The following is a 20,784-nucleotide window of genomic DNA, read 5'->3' on the forward strand; positions in this document are numbered from 1 at the left end:
CAATCAGTATCTTGCCTAAAGAAATAGCACAAAAGCAGATTTGAAGTCAATAAAATATTTAGGACCAGGCCCCATCTCTCCAAAATCTTTTCCAGGATAACCTCAGCAGGAGCTTGGTGTGGGAGAGAGTATGATTGCCAGGAGAGCTTGCAGCAGCAGGCTCTTTGACCCAGTAATGCCAACATGAATTGCTTTGCAATTGTGCAAATTCAGATTGACATGAAGTCACATGAATTCACATTTTTTTTAATGAAGATTTGGAATCCAATATGAGGCATATCCTTTTTTTTTTTTTTAATAAGTATTTCAGGAGAGCCAAAAAGATTTGTATGTCGTCTGGTTTTCTTGTTAAACTCAATGTAGGTCCCATCATCCATGTTGAGGATTCTCCTTGAAATCAGAAGGGATTTGTTAGAGGTAATATAGCATTATGTTACCTACTGTGTAATATACTATTGTCTAATAGAAAGTCCTTCTGGACACTAGAAATATTGGTGAACCTTTCCCCTGCTCTCTGCTGAATTCAAGAGAGGTTTCTGGGTCATGAGGCTGATGCTAGAGAGTCCTGTTGGTTTCCTGGAGGTCACCCAGCAGGCCAGTCCTCGGGAGAGGAGTGAAGGTCACGGATCGCGGTGTTTTATCCATCCACACTGAGGCAGGAACCTAGCTGATCAGCTTCCATCAGGGAAGGATAATCCCACCATTTTCCCCACCATTTGAAACCTACAAATCAGACCCTACTTGTGGAATCTGCCTGCCTTTTTGTAGCAGAGTTCATTTTTTATTGAATCATGTAAGTGGCAAAAGCAGTTGTGCAAAAATGGAAGAAAGGAACATCAAAATATTTGTTATTGGCTGAAGGAAAAGCATTTATTCCAAACCAATGACGATGATGCACCAAATTTATGAATCACATGTAGTAACATGGGTGCCTTCGCTGAATCAGCAGTAGCTTACTGGACAAATAATTCCTGGGAAGCTGCAAGGGTCTCTTGTATGTTCATTGGGAATCTTTACAGCTCAAACAAGTGAAAGGGCTCTCAGCCTTAGCAAACTGAGGGGATCCCTGGCCATTTATTGTGTTTATTATTTTTACAACTCTCACCCTCATATTGCCACTCGGACTGTGGGATTCAAACTCTCTAGAATGTAGCCAGCTCTTGGTTGGGAGTGCAGCTCCCAGCTCACCCAAGAGCAGGAGGGAAGAAATTTATTCACAAAATTTCAAACAAAAAATGTCAAACAAGAACTTTATGGGAATGTTAAAAAGAAAAACATTTACATTTTCAATAAAACCTTTAAAGGGTCATTTTGGTCTGTGTGAAGTAATGACACACCATTTTATTTTTAATGTGTCAATAAGAGTGTCACATAATTAATTGCCTGGGGCTCAACTTATCTGTCCTGGGCAAAAAATTTCATCCCTCATTAGCTGACTCATGTTGTGTTACACAGTTCATGTGCTAGCAAAAAAAGCTTCTTATCCTGCTACAGACTTCATACATACAGTACCTGCCTCACCTGGGTCAAAATCAAAGCTTTGAAGGTATTTTCCTGCTCCACAGTAGCTCTCTTACCTTGATACTTTTCTAGTACCAACCTGCACAGTAGCACATCTTCACACAGTGTAAAACAACAGAGGACCAAATTAGATCTCTTATGTAGCTCTGTGCTCCCTCAGCCTCCCTGGGATTATTCCTGCCTGTCCTGGTGTGGGTGAGGTAATGGGGACACCACAGGTACCTAGGACAGGAGTAGTTTGTGAACGCTAGCAGGCTTTCTGCTTACTATCTGAGATTTGCAGCAACACTACCCAATCTTGTTACCAAAACTGCGTCAAGAGTCTTTTTTTAATTTACCCTACTTTCATTGAACTTGTTTGTTGGGAGGTGTTAGGGAAACACTCTTCAATTTTGGAAAAAGCGTGTCCTTTGGGTAGGTGGGCAAGTGGCAGCTCTTCTGTGGTGGGGAGGGAAGAGCTTTGCAGGGTGACACGCCTGGTGCCGACGGCAAGATTGTTTCCCTGTGGGAACATGTACAGCTATTCCAGCCTGCAAAGCCCACAGGAATAGGCTTTTGTGCTCTCACTACCCACCCACACTTGGCAGTTGTCCCCCAGAAATCTGATGCCAGCTTTGCTGTGTGTGGGCAACATTCTGGGCACAGCTGTGCACACAAGCACCTCCAGCCAGTGCCCCATTTTCTGCAGATTTTTTTCTTAAAATGATTTTATGATAGGATGGAGCTGCCAGAACCAATGTGAGCTGTCTCAAAAGGTCAGCAGCTTGGCTCATCTCTTGCCAATAAAGAATTCCACAGCACATGGGAGATGGTGTTTTGTTAGAGGCTCCCCATAATTCTCAATGAAGTTGTAAGAGTTCCTGCCCTTCGAGTGTTAACTGGACCCAGATGAGCTGTCTGTCGGTGTCCCTGGTAGGAGATGCCCTGATGTGAATTTGCAGAAAGCACTACATTGCACAAATGTTACATACAAGAAATAACCCCATATATTTGCGTCAGCTTTCATCTGATTTTACACACTCGTATTTCCTCAGTCTCTAATTTCATAAAAAAAAATAAACAGGAAGGAATTTAAACAACTTGATGGAAATCAAAAGGAAAGTCACTGAATGAATTTAGTTTAGGGTTGACATCTCTTGACTTAAAATTCCTGTCTGTTAACCATAATATGTCAATTCCTATCACTCTTGGCTTAACCACCGGAGTTGAGGAGTGGTGTAAAATACCCGTGTGTGTGCGAAGAGAAGATGTGTTATAATTTGGGGCAGGAAGTAAAGGATGATACTGCATCCACCTGACTGTGTGAGAGGAATTTAGGTCAGCAGAATGGAATAACCCGAGTTGGCACTTGTCCAAGGCCAGTGGCTAAGCATCACAAGTCACAGAATCTGCTTTATGCTACAAAGCCACAAATAATCTAATATGTTACAGCTGGACAGACAATTGCAATGTTTCTGATATGTGTCTGTGGACATTAAAGACACAAAAAAGGATATTTTAGGAAATTAACTTTTGAGATACCATATCAAATAGGCCCTTTGCTACTCCAATGCAAAGGCTTAAATCAAATCAAATTCCTCTGCTACATAAAATTCTTTCCTTTGTTTTAGAGCATTCATGCATTTCAGGAAGTCTTTTTGAACCACAGATTCTGTGTCTCTGTCCTACTTAGGGATTTCTGGTGCACAGCAAGTGGAAAGTGGTCTTTCCACTGACCACAGCACACCAGATTTCTTCACCCACAATAACATACAGGCATGGGAGGAGCATCTGTCACTGCATTCCCAATAAAATATAACAATAGAAAACTGCAGAAATAGGTTTGCTAAATTTACTTGAGATCTCATGCTTATGAGAAATGGTAGGTTGAAATTTCCCCATGAATGTACTTCTATAAAAAAATTGAGCTTTGGTCTTGTTATCTGCATCTTTATCTCTGTTCCCCAGTAAAGCTTTTGAACTGTTGGCCAATTTTTACCAAACTTGGTGAAGTGATAAAGATCAAAAATATTGAATTAATGCCAAATATAAAAGTTGTATCTGAAGAGAAAGATGAAAATAGTGAAGACAAGGGAAATAAGCTCATTCTATTAGACCTTAGAGATTCCATGTGTGACGGTGGAATGTGGGAGAGATAATTGCAATTTATCTTTTTTAATTTTACAGCTTAAAAAAGCTACTTGTTTACTTTTTTGTTCATAGATTTGGGTTATTAATTTTACCCCATTCTATATGGCTTATTCCATGCAGCTGTTTCACTGGAAGCTATTTAATAAAACTGTTTAAAAGTGTTTTGCTAATGCTGCAAATTTTGTATCTATAAAAAGCAGAAACTAGGCTCTCAGAGGAATCCATGAAAATTGTGCAGATGTACGTGGTGCACTTTCCAAGATGTAGAATATTGCAAGTACCACAGACTTGTTTAAAGGCCACATTCTAATCTGGTTTGCAGAGACATTATCAGAAATAAAGATTATAAGAAACTGCTGTGAGTTGGGATCCAGAACACTAGTTTGTCTCAAGGCAAAATACTTATGTGATAGTTTAGCCTCGTGTTCAGAAAGAGGTGACTAAAGAGTTTCCCAGAAACAGTAGCATGCATTAAGGCTGCTTCAGTTTCAGAACAGCTCAGAGGGGTCCCTCTTCTACATTCCACCTTTTACTTCAGGTGAATACTTTTTCATATGGGATGTGATCCTGGCATCCTTGACAGAATTTAAGAAAACCTTGCAATATCCAGGTGTGATACTAGTACTAATTTGTTTCAGAGTGGCATGCCCTAAGGAGAGCCATGCCGAGCCACAAAGAATTGAAAGGCTGTTTACAGACCTGTTTTCTCATTTATTGATATCCTTCCCAAAACTAGCTGTTACACCCTGAGCTTTCATTCTCATGCCAGTAAGAGACCAGGATGCTGGAGAGAAAAGGGAATAGGAGTAGCTATCCACCATCTGCTTGCTGCAAGGTTTTCACACTTTCTACTCACGCATGTTGTGATGGCAACTGTTGGAGACAGGGAACTAGGCTGGATGGAACTGAGGCGTGATCCAATCTGTCAATCTCTCAGTCACTCTCTCTTTCAAAAGCCTCTGTATTACTGCTGTTAAATCTAATGCTACAGCAGTCTCCCTCTGCCCTTTATTTTCTAATTTACCTTAGTAATTACTTGTAGGTGTTTGTCTCTTGGCATGGAGGAGTGTTTAACACATGAGGAAATTAGTAAAGGAAAGTCAGGTGGCAGGATCCAAGTTTAGGTGTTAGTGGTGGTGATTCCTATGGTCCCTTCCACAGCTGTGCTTGCCAGACACCAGGTCCTCTAGATCCTTAGAAGGTTCTGCAGTACATTTTTTTACTGCCTGGAAAATAGTTGGGACTCAAATGAGTTATTCCAGGATACGTGCTTCAGCTGAAAGGAAGCCTGTCTGCTGTTTGGGTCAGCTTTTTATATGATTTTCCTGATGCTTCTACAGGCCTGTTAGCCCTCTGTTGGCAGTTTTAGTGGAGCAGAAAGCAGAAACCTCTGACTTCCAGACCAGGCTCTTGCTAATACTATGTGGTAGTCTTTTGTTGGGTCCTTGGTTTTGGGTTTTTTTTTTTTTGGCACATTTTTATTTTTGGGGGGTAGGGAGAGGCTTGAATATCAAATAACAATTTTTTAAAAAAGAATGAAGTAGCTTCAGTCAGAAGCAAGGGAAAAATAATGCCATCATTCAATGATCTAGTCAGGCTGTGGCACTTCCCAGTCTGCTCTTAAACACTCCAGGGCAAGCCCCAGGTTACCTGGAAGGAGGAAGTGGGAGGAATCTCCAGGGCAAAACAAGTGGAGGACCTCCTCCTGTGTGAGGTCTCTGAGTCCGGCACAATGAGATGCTGGTGCTGGCAGAAGTTATTGCTTGCTAACAGAGCAGGCAGTAGTGACCACTCTGCGTTGCTAAGGCTTAAGCTTAAAAAGCAAATAGGACCAGAAGGAGGCAGAGAGGAGCCCCTGTCTGTTCCCATCTCTATGGCAGAGGGGAGCTCAGATGGCCTCCCTGAAAATTAAACTAAGCTGACATCTATCACATTGTCTGGCAGCTCGTTAAATACAAGGGCCTTTTTCCACCTCTTGCCTCATCTTTTATTTAATTCCTTTTTCTCGCCTTCCATATGGTGTCTAAATCCAAGAGTTCCCCTGAGAGGACTTCTCTCCCTGAGGGAAACAGGATCAGGATTTGGGAGGCTACTTACAGCACCAGGTCATTTCATTGAATAGAAAATAAACTAATCAGTTCCATTGCTGTCACTCTTTTCCCCCTTCTCTACCGCGTCTCTTAGTCCCAAGGTTTAATCTAGGATGAACTTTTCTGAATGGGGCCCAGGTGACTGCTAAAATAATTTCAGCAGTACATGTCTGGTACATGATACTAGTTACTAGTCCTGTGTATATTTTTTCTGCTGTTCTTCAGAGCTGGGTGTGTGTTCAAGTGTTTGGGAGAAGAGAAAAGCCATGCATGTTTTGCTGCTAAAGGCCAGGCTGTCCAGGCTTCCAGTAACATCTGCATTGCCCCAGGTGGTCAGTGGGTCAATGACTGGCAGCAATCTAAGTTCTCTGCAAAGCTGCCTGATCCTGGTCATGTGAGAAAATGTTGGAGAATGATGTGAAAGAGATAACATGGCACATGGATCATTGCTAATCAGTGACTCACACTAACCAGTGCAGCAGAGCTGCCAGAACTGAAACCAAGGAACAGAAGGGAGACAGGGTGAAGAAACAGCCAACTCTTACATACATAGATGGAAAAACATCAGTAGTGAATACCTTAAGTGATCTGTAAGTCATGGCATGGAAGGAGGTACTGCTTAGGGAGCAGGAACACTGTACAAAGCTCTTGAGTTTAGTGGAGCAAAGGACAGCAGGCTCCACTTTGGCATGGGGACAGATGTGTAGGGGATAATTGGGTTGAGATCACAGTATCTTCAAGCTCCACTGTCATGTAAGCACAACACAGATAACATCTGTGAGTCCAAAAGCATAACTGCCTCTGAGGAATCATTGAGCTCATGTACTGGAGGAGGGCCATGTCCAGCATGTGAATTCAGGCTGGTAAAATCTGAAGCAACAGCATTCATTCAAGGGTGAAATACATTACATTTATATGCACCTACTTCTTGTCTTTTGCAGTGCAGCATTGCAGAAAGCTGCTGCCTTTTCAGCAGAGGCCTGCAAATAATTTTGTATTAATGAATTATTGTGAATATAATTCTGCATTCATCCTATTTTCTATTAGAATATTTCCTGCACTGTAGTATGGAATGAAGTCCTGAACTGAGATAGACAATCATAAATTTCCATGGACCCTAGGACTTAGGTTATAAACTGCTGTGTCTCCATCTTTTCTAGCCATTGCAGGGACCTGACAGTACAATGCAATATCCCCAAAAGAAAAATGGCCAGAGGAAGGACAGACTACCAGGATCAATAATCCATGCTAACATGAAATGATTGTCTATTTTGTTTGCCAGCACAACACACATCCACCCACACCCACACTCCTGCTCAAAAAAAGCTTTGCACTTGCTGTGCATTGTGTTTGGTGTGTTGTTGAAAATGTGTTGTTCCAAAATCACTGCTGTCATGACCTTTGAGTCCTGAATCTTTTGGGCAGTCAGGAGCTAAAGAAGCACAACCAAAGCACAACACACTGAGTGTCCATGCCTCCAAGGAGACTGCTAATCATTTCAGTACCATTACTCTGCCTGTCTCAAAGGTGGATAGTGCCCATGGTTTGGCTCCAGTATTAGGAACTATCATCTCACAGTAGCCCTCCTGCTCTGAGCACACAGGGGCTTGCTTGGTGCTTCAAGGCAGCCAGCCCAGCCCTCTCTTCTATCTGCAGATCTTCCCTGATTCCAGAGGTACATGAATGCAACACAGATGAAGTTCTCTGGGGACTCAGTTGCAGTAAGTGCAGGACTATTACAGTGAATGCAAAGGTGACTCTATGGAAGTTTAAACAGGGACACAAAGGTCCTTTCTGGAACATTAGTCCAATGTTATTTTGATTTTAAAATTCACTGATTCCTGACCTGGATTGTTCAAGCATGGGAGTAAAGGTTAAATTTCTGCAGAAGCCAAGATCCTTTGAAACATTGCAAAGTGGTGATGGGAAATGATCTGCCATCAATATTACAACAGAGTGGCTCTGATCCAGAAAGGTGCAAAGAGCTCTTTATTTCTGTGTGAATATGGGGAACTGCTGGTACTCAGCACTCCATGGGACCAGATATTTTTGTCTGAGTGCACTCAACTGTAGCTGACCCAGCTGTAGCCCCTGCTGCAAATAGATATAAGAGGCAGCACAGAGTTAGCACCTACTGTCAGCATTATCCTGGGTTCATATGAGGATCCTGAGTTCGTTTGTTAGACCTCAAGGAAAGCCATGCTGAGAGGATCTGGATTCAGATTCCCCACATCCGTGAGTGCAACCTGTAATCTCTGTGCTTCTAGTTACCTCCATCTGTGTCTCAAAGATCTTGGATGGAAACCAGCAGCTCTTATCCTGAGACTGTTTGTGCACCCACCCGTATCACCTAATGCATGAGCACCCCAATAGTACTACAGAAGGGCTGTCATAGTATCAATCCATATATTAACACCATAAATGACAGAATTCATATGAGGAAGGCTGAATCTGCCACTTCTACAGTGCAGACTGTTGCCCAGGGCAACGAGATATGAGGGGCTGCAAACCATTTAGCTCTTGCTTCCTCTGTATGACCGGGAGCTGTGTGATTTCTAGTTTCCCTTGGGCAATGAATTGTCTACAGCTGGCCCCAAATACAAGAGCAGTTATCTGCAGTTCCGAGACATAAATACAAGACAAACAATACTGATGTACAGCATTGTGGGCTGCCTGGCAACAGCTGCTGATAGGATCTGACTCTCCTTTTACATGCCTTGAGCTTCAGAGATTTTGTACTCACATTTTACATCGGAAAACCACTTGAGGTTCAATGTGAAGAGGTGAAGAAAATCTGAATGCAGAGAGGGTGTCTTTCAGTATTTCAGGAGAGTGACTTTTGCTTTTAAGTTCCAAGACCTATAAGAATTATAGTTATATCTAGGTAGGCAATTAGCCCACAGTTACTGGCATTTCCAATTATTATTACTGCAATATCTCCAGTTTAATTATAACTTTCCAAGGATGTGCACATGCTGACACGCAGGTATTGAGGAAAGAACCACAGCAAACACATGCAGCTCTAGTAGCAGTGACAAATTGAAATTAGATTATTTGGATGTGCGAAATTTGAATATGCTGCCTGTTAATCATATATGCTACAACTTTAACACTTCAAATGCATTTTTGTCTGATATGGATTTCATATTCTCACCAAACTGCTGTGGCTAGAATTACTATCAGGAGAGTTTGCTTCTTGTTATCAATCAATAATCCTTCACCTAACAAAGCATGACTATAAATATTTCCCTCCTTTGAGTCTGAAGTTCACTGTTATCCATTACACTGTGGTTCAGAGGTCTCTGAAGTCAAGGCTTAATTTTTGAAGAGATCAATATTGGTGTTCGCAGCATAAAAGCCAAAGCTGATGACATACATAGGAGCCATACTATTGATCCTGCAATATCCAGAGAAAAGGTTATTTCAAACTGAAATAGCTTTGGCCTTAGCATGACCCTGAGCTGTAAGCAGATGCACAACTGATCAGAGACCTCTGGCAATTACATGCCAGTTGTCATGCAGAAAGGTTCCTGGGAAAACCTGATTAATCCTTGTTATAGTGATCAGCTTATTCTGTGAAAACAGACTTCCTATTTTTCAAAAGGAGATTCTTAAACTATTCTCACCAATTCATCTGTCTCAGATATTTATACTGTTATCTGTGTCTAGTATCTCTTCCCTTTCCACATTGATGAAACCAGGAGAGGCTTCATAGCTGGCTTTGAAGTCCCAGTTCAGTTTGAGGTAAACTTTTTAGTAATTTTTGTTCATAGCTCATAAAAACACATCTTCCTGGTTTTGTTTTCAGTTAGGGGAGAATGCAGTTTCAGCAATGTGCAATTGTCATTTTGGATCATGTTGAATTACACTTTGGCTATAGATCAGAGCCTTGTGCATCATTTTATCTTGAATGGGAGCAGAGAGCTGCCAGCAAGAGCCCTGTGAGGAGCAGAAGTGGTTGGACCGAGCAAAGAGGAGCTTGTCAGTGATAGTTGGTGCCCATTCTACCCCAATATCTGCAAGAGCAGCTCTGTACAGGCTGTCTGCCTCACTGTCCCCTTCAGAGCTGAGATGTCACCACTGTGCAAGGTTTTCCCAGTCCAGCAATGGGAAACAGAAATGAAACACAAGCAGTTATCCCCTGAATCCTCTTTACAGCAGGATAGCAGAGCAGGGCTGCTGCCTGGGGAAGGGGTATGTTTGTGTGCTGGTCTCAGGAAGAAGCTGCGCCAGAGCAGCCTCCTCCGCCCCGGGGGAAAGGGCAGCAGAGGGCACAGCAGCGCCGTTTGACACTGCCGTTCCCACTTACCCAGACCCTCAAGGGCAGGGCCAGACCCTTGCCGGATCAGCTGAAAGGCAGGCTGCTACAGAGTTGGGCAGAGGAGCCTCTCTACTTCAAGCCCCTTTTCCAAGAGATGTGATGGCTCTGCCGGGTTTGGTACTGCTGGAACTGCTCTCTGTTGCTGGAGAGATGCGAGCGCTGCCAGCGCCGCCTGTTTGCGGAGGAGCCGCTGGAGGGCGCGGGGTGGGGACCCGCTCCCTGCCCGAGAGGGACCCGCTCCCTGCCCGACAGGGACCCGCTCCCTGCCCGAGAGGGACCCGCTCCCTGCCCGACAGGGACCCGCTCCCTGCCCGAGAGGGACCCGCTCCCTGCCCGACAGGGACCCGCTCCCTGCCCGACAGGGACCCGCTCCCAGCTCAAGCCCCGCAGAGCCGGCGCATCTTCCCGCTCCTGCGGCAACAGCACCGCATGCAAAGTACCGACAGCACTAATTCGGTGAGAACCGAGGTCACCAGAGATAAACAGCGAGAACCTTTGAAACAGGCTCAGATAAACAGGCTGAGCCTCTGAAAATGGGGTACCCAGGTTCTCTATTTAGCTTTTCGTCCAAGCTGGGTTATACTATAGGAGGACATCACTTGACTATGTGTGTGCTGTTCTTGATCTTTTTAGGAACAATAGTTTAAGTTTCATATAAAGTCCATTTTCTTATTTGAGAGTAAACACATATGTTTATTTTAATCTGTAGAAAATATAGGAAAGCCTAATCTTATAATAGCTTCTCTTTCAGCAAATGTGAGGATCTGTTGTGATTTTAATAACTTGTTTAAACACTACAGAAGCTTTTAAACATCTGCCAGCAAATATAAAACCTAGGAATATTCCTTGGTTACCTTACAGAAAAATAAGACTGGCATTAGTATATTCATTCTCACCCCCCAGAGAGCTGTCCTACAATACTTGAGCAAAGATGGAGACATTAAAATGGTATATCAGGTCTAAATTAATCTAACAAGTCTAAACTGCCGGTCAGGAACAGCAGAGAAAGCAGCTGAAAAGAGCATCACCCATAGCATAAGGGAAGGTAGTGGGGACCCTCCTAAAAGCAGTAGCTGAAGCACTGGGTAGAGGGTGTGTTGGTGGAAGCCTCAGGTGAGAACGCCCTGGCAGTTCAGGCTGACTGCTGTACTCAGGACCTGTGACTCCATGCTGCTGCCAAATGCAAAATATTTTCTCAGTAGGGCTCACATGCTCTAAAATACCTGGCATGTCCACTGCCAGTGCTGATATTTGGGATCAGTCACTGAGCCTGATTATAATACTCCTTGTTAGCATTTTGTTTTTATTTTACCAAATTAGTTCATTCTTAACAGTTTCAGTTCAGCAGCCTTCACTATGAGACCTGCTGACCCTGCATGTGTGTGCAGTAGTAAGTAAACTGATCCAGATAATGCTGCAAAATCTTAATGAGCAGAACTCTGTTTTAAATTCAATGTTAGAAAGATGGGGATATCTACAAATGGTATAAAATAACATTGAGAAATGCTCTATGTGCCATGCTTAAGGCTACATTCAAGAAAGGGATATTTCTTGCTGTGTTAGTGGATATTTCTATATTTTCCAGCTTTACTGTAGTAATTGCAATTGATCTTAGAGAAACTTTATTAATACCTTGGGATTCAGTTCCCAGTTGAAGAATTTTTTCCTTATGCTTCATTATTTGTATTGAGATTTTAAAGTTCACTGGTGGGTCCTTACAATGCTTCTGATACAACTAAAAATATTGGCTTTGTTTTACAATTGATTGCTAATCTTGAAGCAAGTCTATTTAAACAAGAGACAGGAAAATATTGTGTAAAATTATGTGCATTTATGCTACAAAGGGGCAGCAAAGAAGTGGTTAAAGAGAGGGTGAAAGTATTGCTAAGCCAATTCAAAGGGCTCTCAGGCCAGTGGGAGATGTGTGGATATATGCTTTTAGCACATTCCTCCCCATTTTTAGGCTCTTTGTGGTGCAAAACTTGAGGTGAAATTATTCTTTCCTCCACAAGCTTTATTCAAATAGTTCTGAGATGCATTCTCCAATATATATAAGCAAAAATATTCTTCTTAAACTGTATCCTTTTATTGGCAATTAGAAAGGAAATAGTCTACTTCATGGGAGTAACAATTTCTCTGTGGTGCCAGCTGAGAATCACTGGAGAAGTACAAAGCATTATGTAGTGCTACATGCCATGAAGTGAACTTATGTTGGGACTAAGGTCCATAAACGGATGTGGGATTTAGATACATTTTATTATGTAAATCTTTGCTGGTCAGCAGAAAGCATTTGTAATGAGGTTTCCTGACAGACTAAAGAGCAATTTCTTATCTCATCAGAACACTGCACCACTCAGCTTTAGGCAATTTAAGTCCATGGTGCTGTTGAAGTCAAAACACTGCCCTTATTTCATGTGGGCTGGAGGTCTAACCTCAGACAGTGCTGAGCACCTCCCAGCACGTGAATGCTGCATGTGGGATGCTTGGAGTTGGCAGGCAAGGTCACAACATTAGTGTGATGCTGTAGAGAAATACTTGTGCTGCTTCCTGTATCTGTACCTGAAGCTGACTTACTGATGTCTTTTTTACTGTGTGGGCATACTTGCCTGTTAATATAGATCCAAGAATAATTTTAGTCTTGCTATGAAAGAAAACGTGGCTTTCATGCTCATGCTTTTTCTATCCCAGCTGGCCCTTTTCCATATAAATTTAGCAGCTCTTGCCTGGTTTTGACAAAGGATTGAAACTCTTGGTTTCTTGTAAGTTTATCCTATTTACATATTGAAAATTGGGTGTGATGACAAAACCCAATAACTGTGCTGGCTGGGGAGGAGAGGGAGAGGACTGGGGTGTGGTTGTTTGTGGTAGCCTCTTGCCCTGCTGTGCCTGGTGTGTGATGCAGTGCTGCAGGTGGGGAGAGGTGAAGGAAGAGCACACATGGTGCACACTGTTGCATGTGCTAGCAGATTATCCTACCTGTATTTTCCTGCTTCACACCAGGCTTTGGTGTGACCTGGGAAATCATCCCATAGATTGTGTCTTTCTAGAACCTTGAATCTATTACAGCTGATGGCTTAGAGACAAAGCTGGGATGGGTAAACTGGGGTGGGAACGGTGCAAGGGTTCAGGCTGTGAGTGGACATGAGGAAGGAACAGCTCTGCAGTACAATGCACTGAGCGGGACAAGTTCCTGTTACCTGGGTGGGTGTGTGCAAGCATCCAGCTGCCCTGTGTGGTTGCACTTGTGGATGCACACAGAGGAGAGTGTTCCAGCCCCTCATTTGTGGGTGCTCAGCACAGAGAAACATCTGTGTGGGCAGGTCCTTCAAGACAGATCTCTGGTTTCTGACAGCAGTCCTAGCCTGGGATAAAAAAGGAGGTGTACTTCACAATTGCCCAGAGCAGAGGGAATAACTCCTCTTTTACTGATTTTATCCTCAGCTCCCCAGATGAGCACAAGCCCTGCCTTGGGGATGTTAAAGGAGTGTGTTTGATGTGTATCTGCCAGGTGAGAGCCCAGTCAGGCAAAGCAGCATCCAGGAAAGTCTCTACAAGAGCTTCTTTTTCCTTTGGACTGCCCAGTGTGACTGAGTGAACCTCAGTACACACACAGGCAATCAGGGAAAAATCAATAGTCCCTAAGGCCCAGTCTCCTACCCCTTGTGGTAACTGATGTTGAGTGCTTGAGAGATGGCAAGAAAACATTGGAAAGGCCCTTACTGTACTTTGTAATGTGAGAAGCTCTTTCTTCCTGTTCAGCTAACATTTGGCGTGTGTCCAAAAGCCTGGAGTATCAACAGCCCTTGTGATGCTCACAGATGCTATTTTTATCCCTGTGTCTTTCTGGTTCTCCTTTATGTGTTTCAAATTATGAATTGCAAGCAAAAAAAAAAAAATGCTGTTTCCATCAGGGAATGTGCACAGCTGCTCCTCAGGGAAAGAAGCTGACCTGGTGGTCTTAGCTGCATGGATCCAGCAGCTGTTCTGCACTGGGAATGCTCCAGAGGTTCCTTGCAGGGAGAAAAAGGTAAAGGGGGAAAGAAAGAGGAACAGTGCAGTGAATCCAGTGCAGTGCTCTAGATGACAGCAAGGATCAGGGTTACCATGCCCTGGATGTGACTCAGTGTGTCAGTGGCAGAGTACAGAGAGGACAAAACATGTTCCCTTCTCAATGTGCAGAGTCTGTCTTTTCCAGATGTCATGGTGGTGCTGGAGGGCCACGACACAAAGACTGTGCCCATGCACTGGTGATAGGGTTTAGGAGCTTGAGAAGGGGGACCTGACATGCCTGGTTTTATAGATCACAGCCTTCTCTGCTTTACCCAGTGTCTCACTCGTGTATTTCTTTTGCATTTACTTGTCTCTCAGTTTATCCCGATGACTTTAAGCCAAGAGCCATTTATGTTTTGGGTAGATTGCTCAGAAAGACTCTTGGTCTCACGTAGGTCTGTAACCATTTTCATTGTCAAGACTGGAATCTCTTTGCATCCAAGCCAAAACCCTGCATCCAGCTACTCTTTACTCCTTTGCAAGCTATACTTTGGTAACTCTGGGATTTCTTGATCTTGCAAACAGAGGCCTAGCAGGACAGAAATGCCTTCTGTTCTTGGTGATCTGCTCTTAGTTGCAGAGATCAAGAGAGCCAGGTAAAATAAATCCTGCAGGTGCAGCAACAATTCGTGACCACTGCTTGGCCTGTAAAGATTCTCGTCCTCTCCTGATCTCCTGAGAATCTTGTCTAATCCAGCAGTGATGTCATTGGCTTGGGGGTTTCTTTTTGTCTGCAGTTTGTTTATTTGGTTTGGATTTTCTTCTTCTTCGGTTTTTTGTTTGTTTGTTTTGTTTTTTGTTTAATGATGGTAATGGTCCTTGAATACCCTTGATGTCTTCACAGCTTTGAGATGACAAGAAAAGTTCCTTGGCTAAGGTTGTCCTTTGATCTTCACTGCTTACTCCTGCTTTTGGCAGTTTGCGTGGGAGTTCTTGTGCGTCAACAGTGGCAGAATTGTTGTTTCCCTCTGCTGAAGGTGACCAAAAATGTTTTGCTTGTCCGTTAAGAAATCACTTTAAGCAGATCAGTGTAATGAGATTCTGAAGCCATATGGCACTGGAATTAGAGCCTTCTAGTGCAGGAGCTGCATGTTGCAATTGCACAGTGCTGTGCGCTACAAGGAATTCCAAGAACAGAGATGTTTTTTCCTCTGCTTGTTCCTTTAACTCCTTGGGGTTTAAAACCATGCCTGGGATGTAGCCCTTTATTAAAAAAGTAGGGAGAGGAAGTCCTGGTCTTCTTTTTATTAGTTGGAAGAAAATAAATGAACGTTAATAAAAAAGATTAGTTTCTACTTTCTAGCTGAACACTGGAATGGATTTTACCATTGCACCAAGAGTGCTCTGAAAAGAAACCTTTGTGTCAAACTACTGAAATGCCTCATGGCTTATCAGATTCAAGATCTGGGAGATGGGGAGGCAGAAGCTTTATGCAAAATGAAAATGTGTTTCAGCATAACTATCAAAGATTAGTTCAAACATCATGAAATATGAAAATGTGAAGCTGGGGTTTCAGTAAAGAAATCTATATTATTTTCTTAGCTTCTGTGAGTATCAGGCTTTATAGTGGCATTGGATTTAGATTACTTATTTCTTAGATTTTTGGAATACTACATACTTTGGTGGGGGTAGCTGCTGGTCTTCATTAATAAATAAGACACCTTTTGCTGTTGGGTTTTTATGTTTTGTTGTCTCTAAAGTGTTGGTGGATAAGAGAGGTAATTTTTTCAGGCCCTTCTACATTAAACTTTATTAATGGCTTTTACAAGGCTCAGATGGAAAAGTGATGACTGTTTCACCTCAATTGCTTTAATGACTGTGTGGGGTAAGTTTCAAACAGCGAGTGTTTTATGGTGTTTTCTGGCTGCCTCATTTACACATGCAGCAGAAGCACACTCCTCTTCCTCCTTCCTCTGACACATAAATGCTGTTCCCAAACTCAAATCTTGATTCTTCAAAAGAAATTATGTCCCTTGGGCTCAGCATCATTGAGATCCAATATGTTTGTTGCATGTTTTGTGCTTAACAGTGATACCAACCATCACAGCACTGCTTTTTGAAGCAGAAGTATCTTGTTTCATGAGAAGAGATGTGGAGCTTAAACGGATTTAACTGAGCTGACTTTAAATTTGTTGCCATCCTCTGGTCATACAGTCATGGCAGCAAGCACTTTCCAGCAAGCATCAATTCCAAGGCAAACTGGTATTTCTAATGAAACTAAGACCTAGTGCAGTTCTGCAGACTGTTTTGGGTAATGCCATCTGAGGATATCTGGGTCACGGGTTGTGGGGTGGGGTTTTTTGTGGGTTTTTAAAATTTTTTTTTTTTAAATTTTTAATTTCTGATGACACTTTCTTGCATTTATTTACTTGCTTATTCATTGACAGACCAACCCAGCTTATGTTGCTAGGCAATGCTGGCAATTCATGACCAATTTTCCAATCATTTTGCTATGGGTGTTTAGAGCAGCAGGAAAGTAATGCCCTTCCATTCTGTGTTATTATGGAGAAGACCCAGGGAAGCATGCCTACCATTTTCTGTACCTGTTCCCTGCACTACAACCTTCTTCTTTCAAACAGACTGGTACCTTTCAGCTAATGGAGGAAATTTGTGAATTCTGCATCATCCACACAGAGTGTGTGTTTGGTAACGTTACATTGAAGAATTTCTGCAAGGCAGCCCTCCCTGCAGCTCCTGTGCAGACACAGCCAGAGCAGTACAGAAGAGGTCATTTGTGTGGTAGGAAACAGGGCAGGTCTCAATGCTTCCATGTCAGGTTTTCCATGTGTCAGGAGAAGTTAGCTCAGCTTGTGAATGGGACTGCAATGAAACTTACAGCAGAGCACACAGATCCTTCTGTCCATCCATCACAGCACGCAGTCCCTGAGATGACCCTTATGTGCCTGGTTGCTGAATGTGTAGCAGCTGCAGCCAGCTTATTTTTGTGTCTGGAGCTGGATGATGGCTGTGGTACCCCAGGCAGCAGAGGTTTGTATTTAGCATTGTAATGGATCAGGCTTTCTTAGGGAAAGACTGGGAAATTATTTTAGATCATTTCCCTGTTGCGTGCTGTGTGGCTTCCTGTGCTTCCAAAGCTCACATCTAGGGCAGATTTTTTCTTGCATCCACTTCCAGAATCAAGTCTCCCCCTTGGAATGCAGCATGTCACAGATCCTCCTGTTCCTAAGCCATGTGGGTACTGCTGGGGGGCAGCGAAGGGTGGGAGACTGAAACATATTTCCACAAATGCTGGATTCTCCCTCATTGTTTATCTCTGTGTGCAGGGTTGAAGTGCAATATTCTGTGTATGTCAGACATGAATATATTGTCAGAAAAGTTTATTTGTCAGGATATATCATGTTTGTCTGTGTAAGGAAGGACACCTTGAACCCTTGTAATGAAAGAAAAGAGGGAGGAAATGTTTAAAGATAAAACTGCAGGGTTGTGTTTCTAGTTTTCTTATCTCATCATGACAGTTTTCTACAAAGTATTTCTGCCTTCTGTGCCACTGGTCTCCCTATCTGTAAAATATTGCTCTCCCCTAGGGATTGCTCTATGGAAGCTCTAATGAATATTTTACAAATGCTAATGAATCAGGTTATTCAACAGTTCAGTACATCAGTGTTCTCACTTTGCAGGCAGGGTTTTGGCAAAGGCAAAGAGCAGGAGAGTGAGCAACTTCATACCACACAGCAAATTTGGAGGTGAGGGCAGTAAAATCTTTTACCTTTAAGAGTGGAAATGTCTCTTATAGCTTCATTTCATCAAAAGAAGAGGTTCTGAGACAGTTTTCAAGTTTGGTAGCTCTTTGGCTACATGGCCAGTTTGTGTGTGCTGGGTTAGGAAGCTTAAACATCTCTCCCTGTGTGCATGAGGTAGCAAAGCTGGCTGGGGAGAAGCTGCAAGTTTGTGGAATGGGAAAAAAAGTAGGGGCAGGTGAGTTTACTTCTCTATATTTCAGCTTACTCTCTTTGCATTCAATGCAATCCAGCCAGTTATTCAGTATTTTAGTAATGGCACCATAGGAGGCTTTTTTCTTCTGGACATCTTTGTCCCCTCTAGGTCATTCTCTGTTTTAGATTAAATAGCCTTCTGCTTTCCCACTCCACATCTAGGAATCAGCTGTGATCTGAGCAGGCCATGAGCTGAACAGTACTGGATATTCAGGCACTACGTAAAGTGCCAGCAGTTGTTAGTGACTGAGGAACAGGAAGGCAAAGGTTCTCAGTCTGTGTGTAAGATCCTTGCAGGAAACTCATTGTGTGCTCAGGTCACTGCAGTTGAGCTCTGGGTGGCAGCTCAGCCCTGATTCATTGGGTTCTCACTGTATTCTTTGCACTGTCACCAGTGCTGGCCTTGTGCCTGTTATGCATCGCCTGTGCAGTCCCCTGCCGATCCTAGGGAAAGCTCCTTTTTAATTCACTGGATCAGGATTGAGTGCTCTCTGTACTCAATTCCCCAATAACTAGGTTCTTCATAAGGCTCTCTAACCAGTGATTTGTGTTATGGTAATTGTTAAAAGGGGAAAAAAGTCAGCTTAAATATCCAGCTCCTTCCAAGGAGGATTTCTAAATGAATGTTTCAAATATCTGAGTTTGGTGTCTAGCTAATGGATCCAATGTTTTTGTTTAAAAAAAATTAGTTGGGGGGGTTGCACAGCTAGCAGAGCATGTCTGCCAACAATATTTCCCTTGTCCTCCATTTGCTACTCTGTTCATTTCGATTATCAGATCTTATGAGCAGGGACTGTGCACAGCAGCAGAGGGCTTTTCTGTACAGTTGCAGCCTCCCAGTGCCACTGCCAGACGTGTGAGTAATTGGTTGAGCAGCTCTGCAGAGCAGTCTCCTTGCACCGTCCAAGCTGAAATGCAGAAGTAAAAAAATTCGTTCTCAGAGATGAAGAATCATAAAATCATAAGCCTGAAAGGAACTAAAAATCATGAAGAAAAACCTTTTCTCAAAGAAAAAATTCTTTGTGAACATATCTGGCATGCTCATTAAGAGTCGTTCTGTGATCTTGCAATGTGCTTCTGGGATCTTCTCTCTTCATTGTTGCTTATAAGACAGCTTTAAATTAATGATAAGGAAGCCATTCAGAGCATGGGCTGCGCTGAGGTTCACAGCTTTCATTCTGAATGAGAGATTAAAGTAAACTGATATTGAAGGCAAGGAGGAAGAAACAAACACAGTCAGTAAGCCTATAAAAGTCTTAGCCAATTGCAATGGTGAACATCCTGCTGGCAAGGGTGACCTTGAATGAACTAAGTGGGATAAAGTCACCAGGCTGGACTGACAGCTGAAGAATCAGGCTGGCTTCCAGCAAACAGAGAGCAGATTCCTGACAGGAGTCTCCTGAGCTGTGGCAATGGCTTCTCGGTGTCGGAAATGTGGACAACAGGTACCCAGGAATCTGCCTTTCACTGCTGTCCGGATAACAGAAGGAGAAATGAAATCTTATCATGATTTTATAGGAGGATGTGTTAGACTGGAGCGCATGGCAAAGAAAGGTATGTGTAGCATCTTTAAACAAAATAGCATCTTCTCGTAGTGGTAATTGCATTGCATCCCCAGGCAATTTGCAAAAAGAGATTATATTCTTAATGTTTCTCTGAGGAGTCAGTGATCATTAAAGGCAACTGGCTGGATTTGGGTATTAACTCAGGTGTGACTGCAGCATTTGACTTGGCTGTATATTACTGGGATATTTGCAGTGATTTGACCTAAAGGAGTTAAAATGAATGTTAGACTCGTTCTGAATAAATGTTTATTTCATTCGAATGTAAGACACTGAGTTTTCTGTATATGTCAGGAGTAGGTATCTGTTGTGTGTGGAAAATACTTCTTAAAAATAAATGTAAAGAGCTGGAGCAGTGGGTGTCATGACCCAGATGACCCTGTCACCCTGTGCTCCTGAATTACTACATAGAAGGTTAATATCTTCCTCTCTGTAAAGATTTTGGTTTCACTGTGTTCGGAAAGTAGCACAACAGAGCTTTCTGTGCTCTGTGTGAGGCAGCCCAGGTACAGGGCAGTAATTCCACTCTCAGGGGGTTGCTAGTATAAGGTACTGGTACCTAGCAATTTGTGCTAACTACTTGCTAACTCTGAAGTGGAGTGATGCAGTTGAAATCTAGGCTGTTCACATATCAAGATTGCTGAATCATAGAACAATTTTTCTCTGTGTCATTGAAAGAAAGATTTTTCAAACAGTCCCCCTTCATTTGCCCTATTAACTTGAATAAATGCTTAGTAAACCTCATATCCAGAAATTTGCAAGGTGTTCACTAGTGCATGTTGAAGACTCCCAAAAGCATGCAATACTATTGTACTTGGAAGTTAAATTGTTTATTATGATTTAATTAGCTCTTCAGCAAAGAGAGTTGCATTTGATCTTGTAAATCGAGAATATTCTGTAGAAAAAGAGGTGGGCCAGAAGCAGGGTATCAGCTGCAGCCACTGCTCACAAACTGGGCTTTGCAGATGCTTTCTTTAACAGGGCTCTAATGCACAATGTCAGGGTTTGAAAAGTGCAAAGCCAGTCCATTGTACCTCTGCTTCTGTGGGTGATCCATCCATGCTGATCTTTGGGCTCAGTGCCTACCTATGCATTGTTGTGTTTGGCTGACCTTTCAGTAACACTGATGTTTCCAGTTGCACTCTTTGTACCGAGGC

General features: G+C 42.8%; 1 protein-coding gene across 1 annotated transcript in view; it reads left to right on the forward strand.

Moving 5' to 3' along the window:
- Positions 1 to 19,477: 19,477 nt before the first annotated feature.
- The window catches only part of MCF2L2 (MCF.2 cell line derived transforming sequence-like 2), a gene marked incomplete at both ends in the record, with an annotated part of 130,675 nt that continues 129,368 nt past the window's right edge, over positions 19,478 to 20,784 (forward strand). Inside the window, one exon of the mRNA XM_084212569.1 lies at positions 19,478 to 19,619. Within this exon, the coding sequence (XP_084068695.1) occupies positions 19,478 to 19,619 (142 nt within the window). The remainder of the gene's footprint in view (positions 19,620 to 20,784) is intronic.

The sequence above is a fragment of the Fringilla coelebs genome (assembly GCF_963513975.1).
Source record: "Fringilla coelebs genome assembly, chromosome: 10".
NCBI classification, from domain to species: domain Eukaryota; kingdom Metazoa; phylum Chordata; class Aves; order Passeriformes; family Fringillidae; genus Fringilla; species Fringilla coelebs.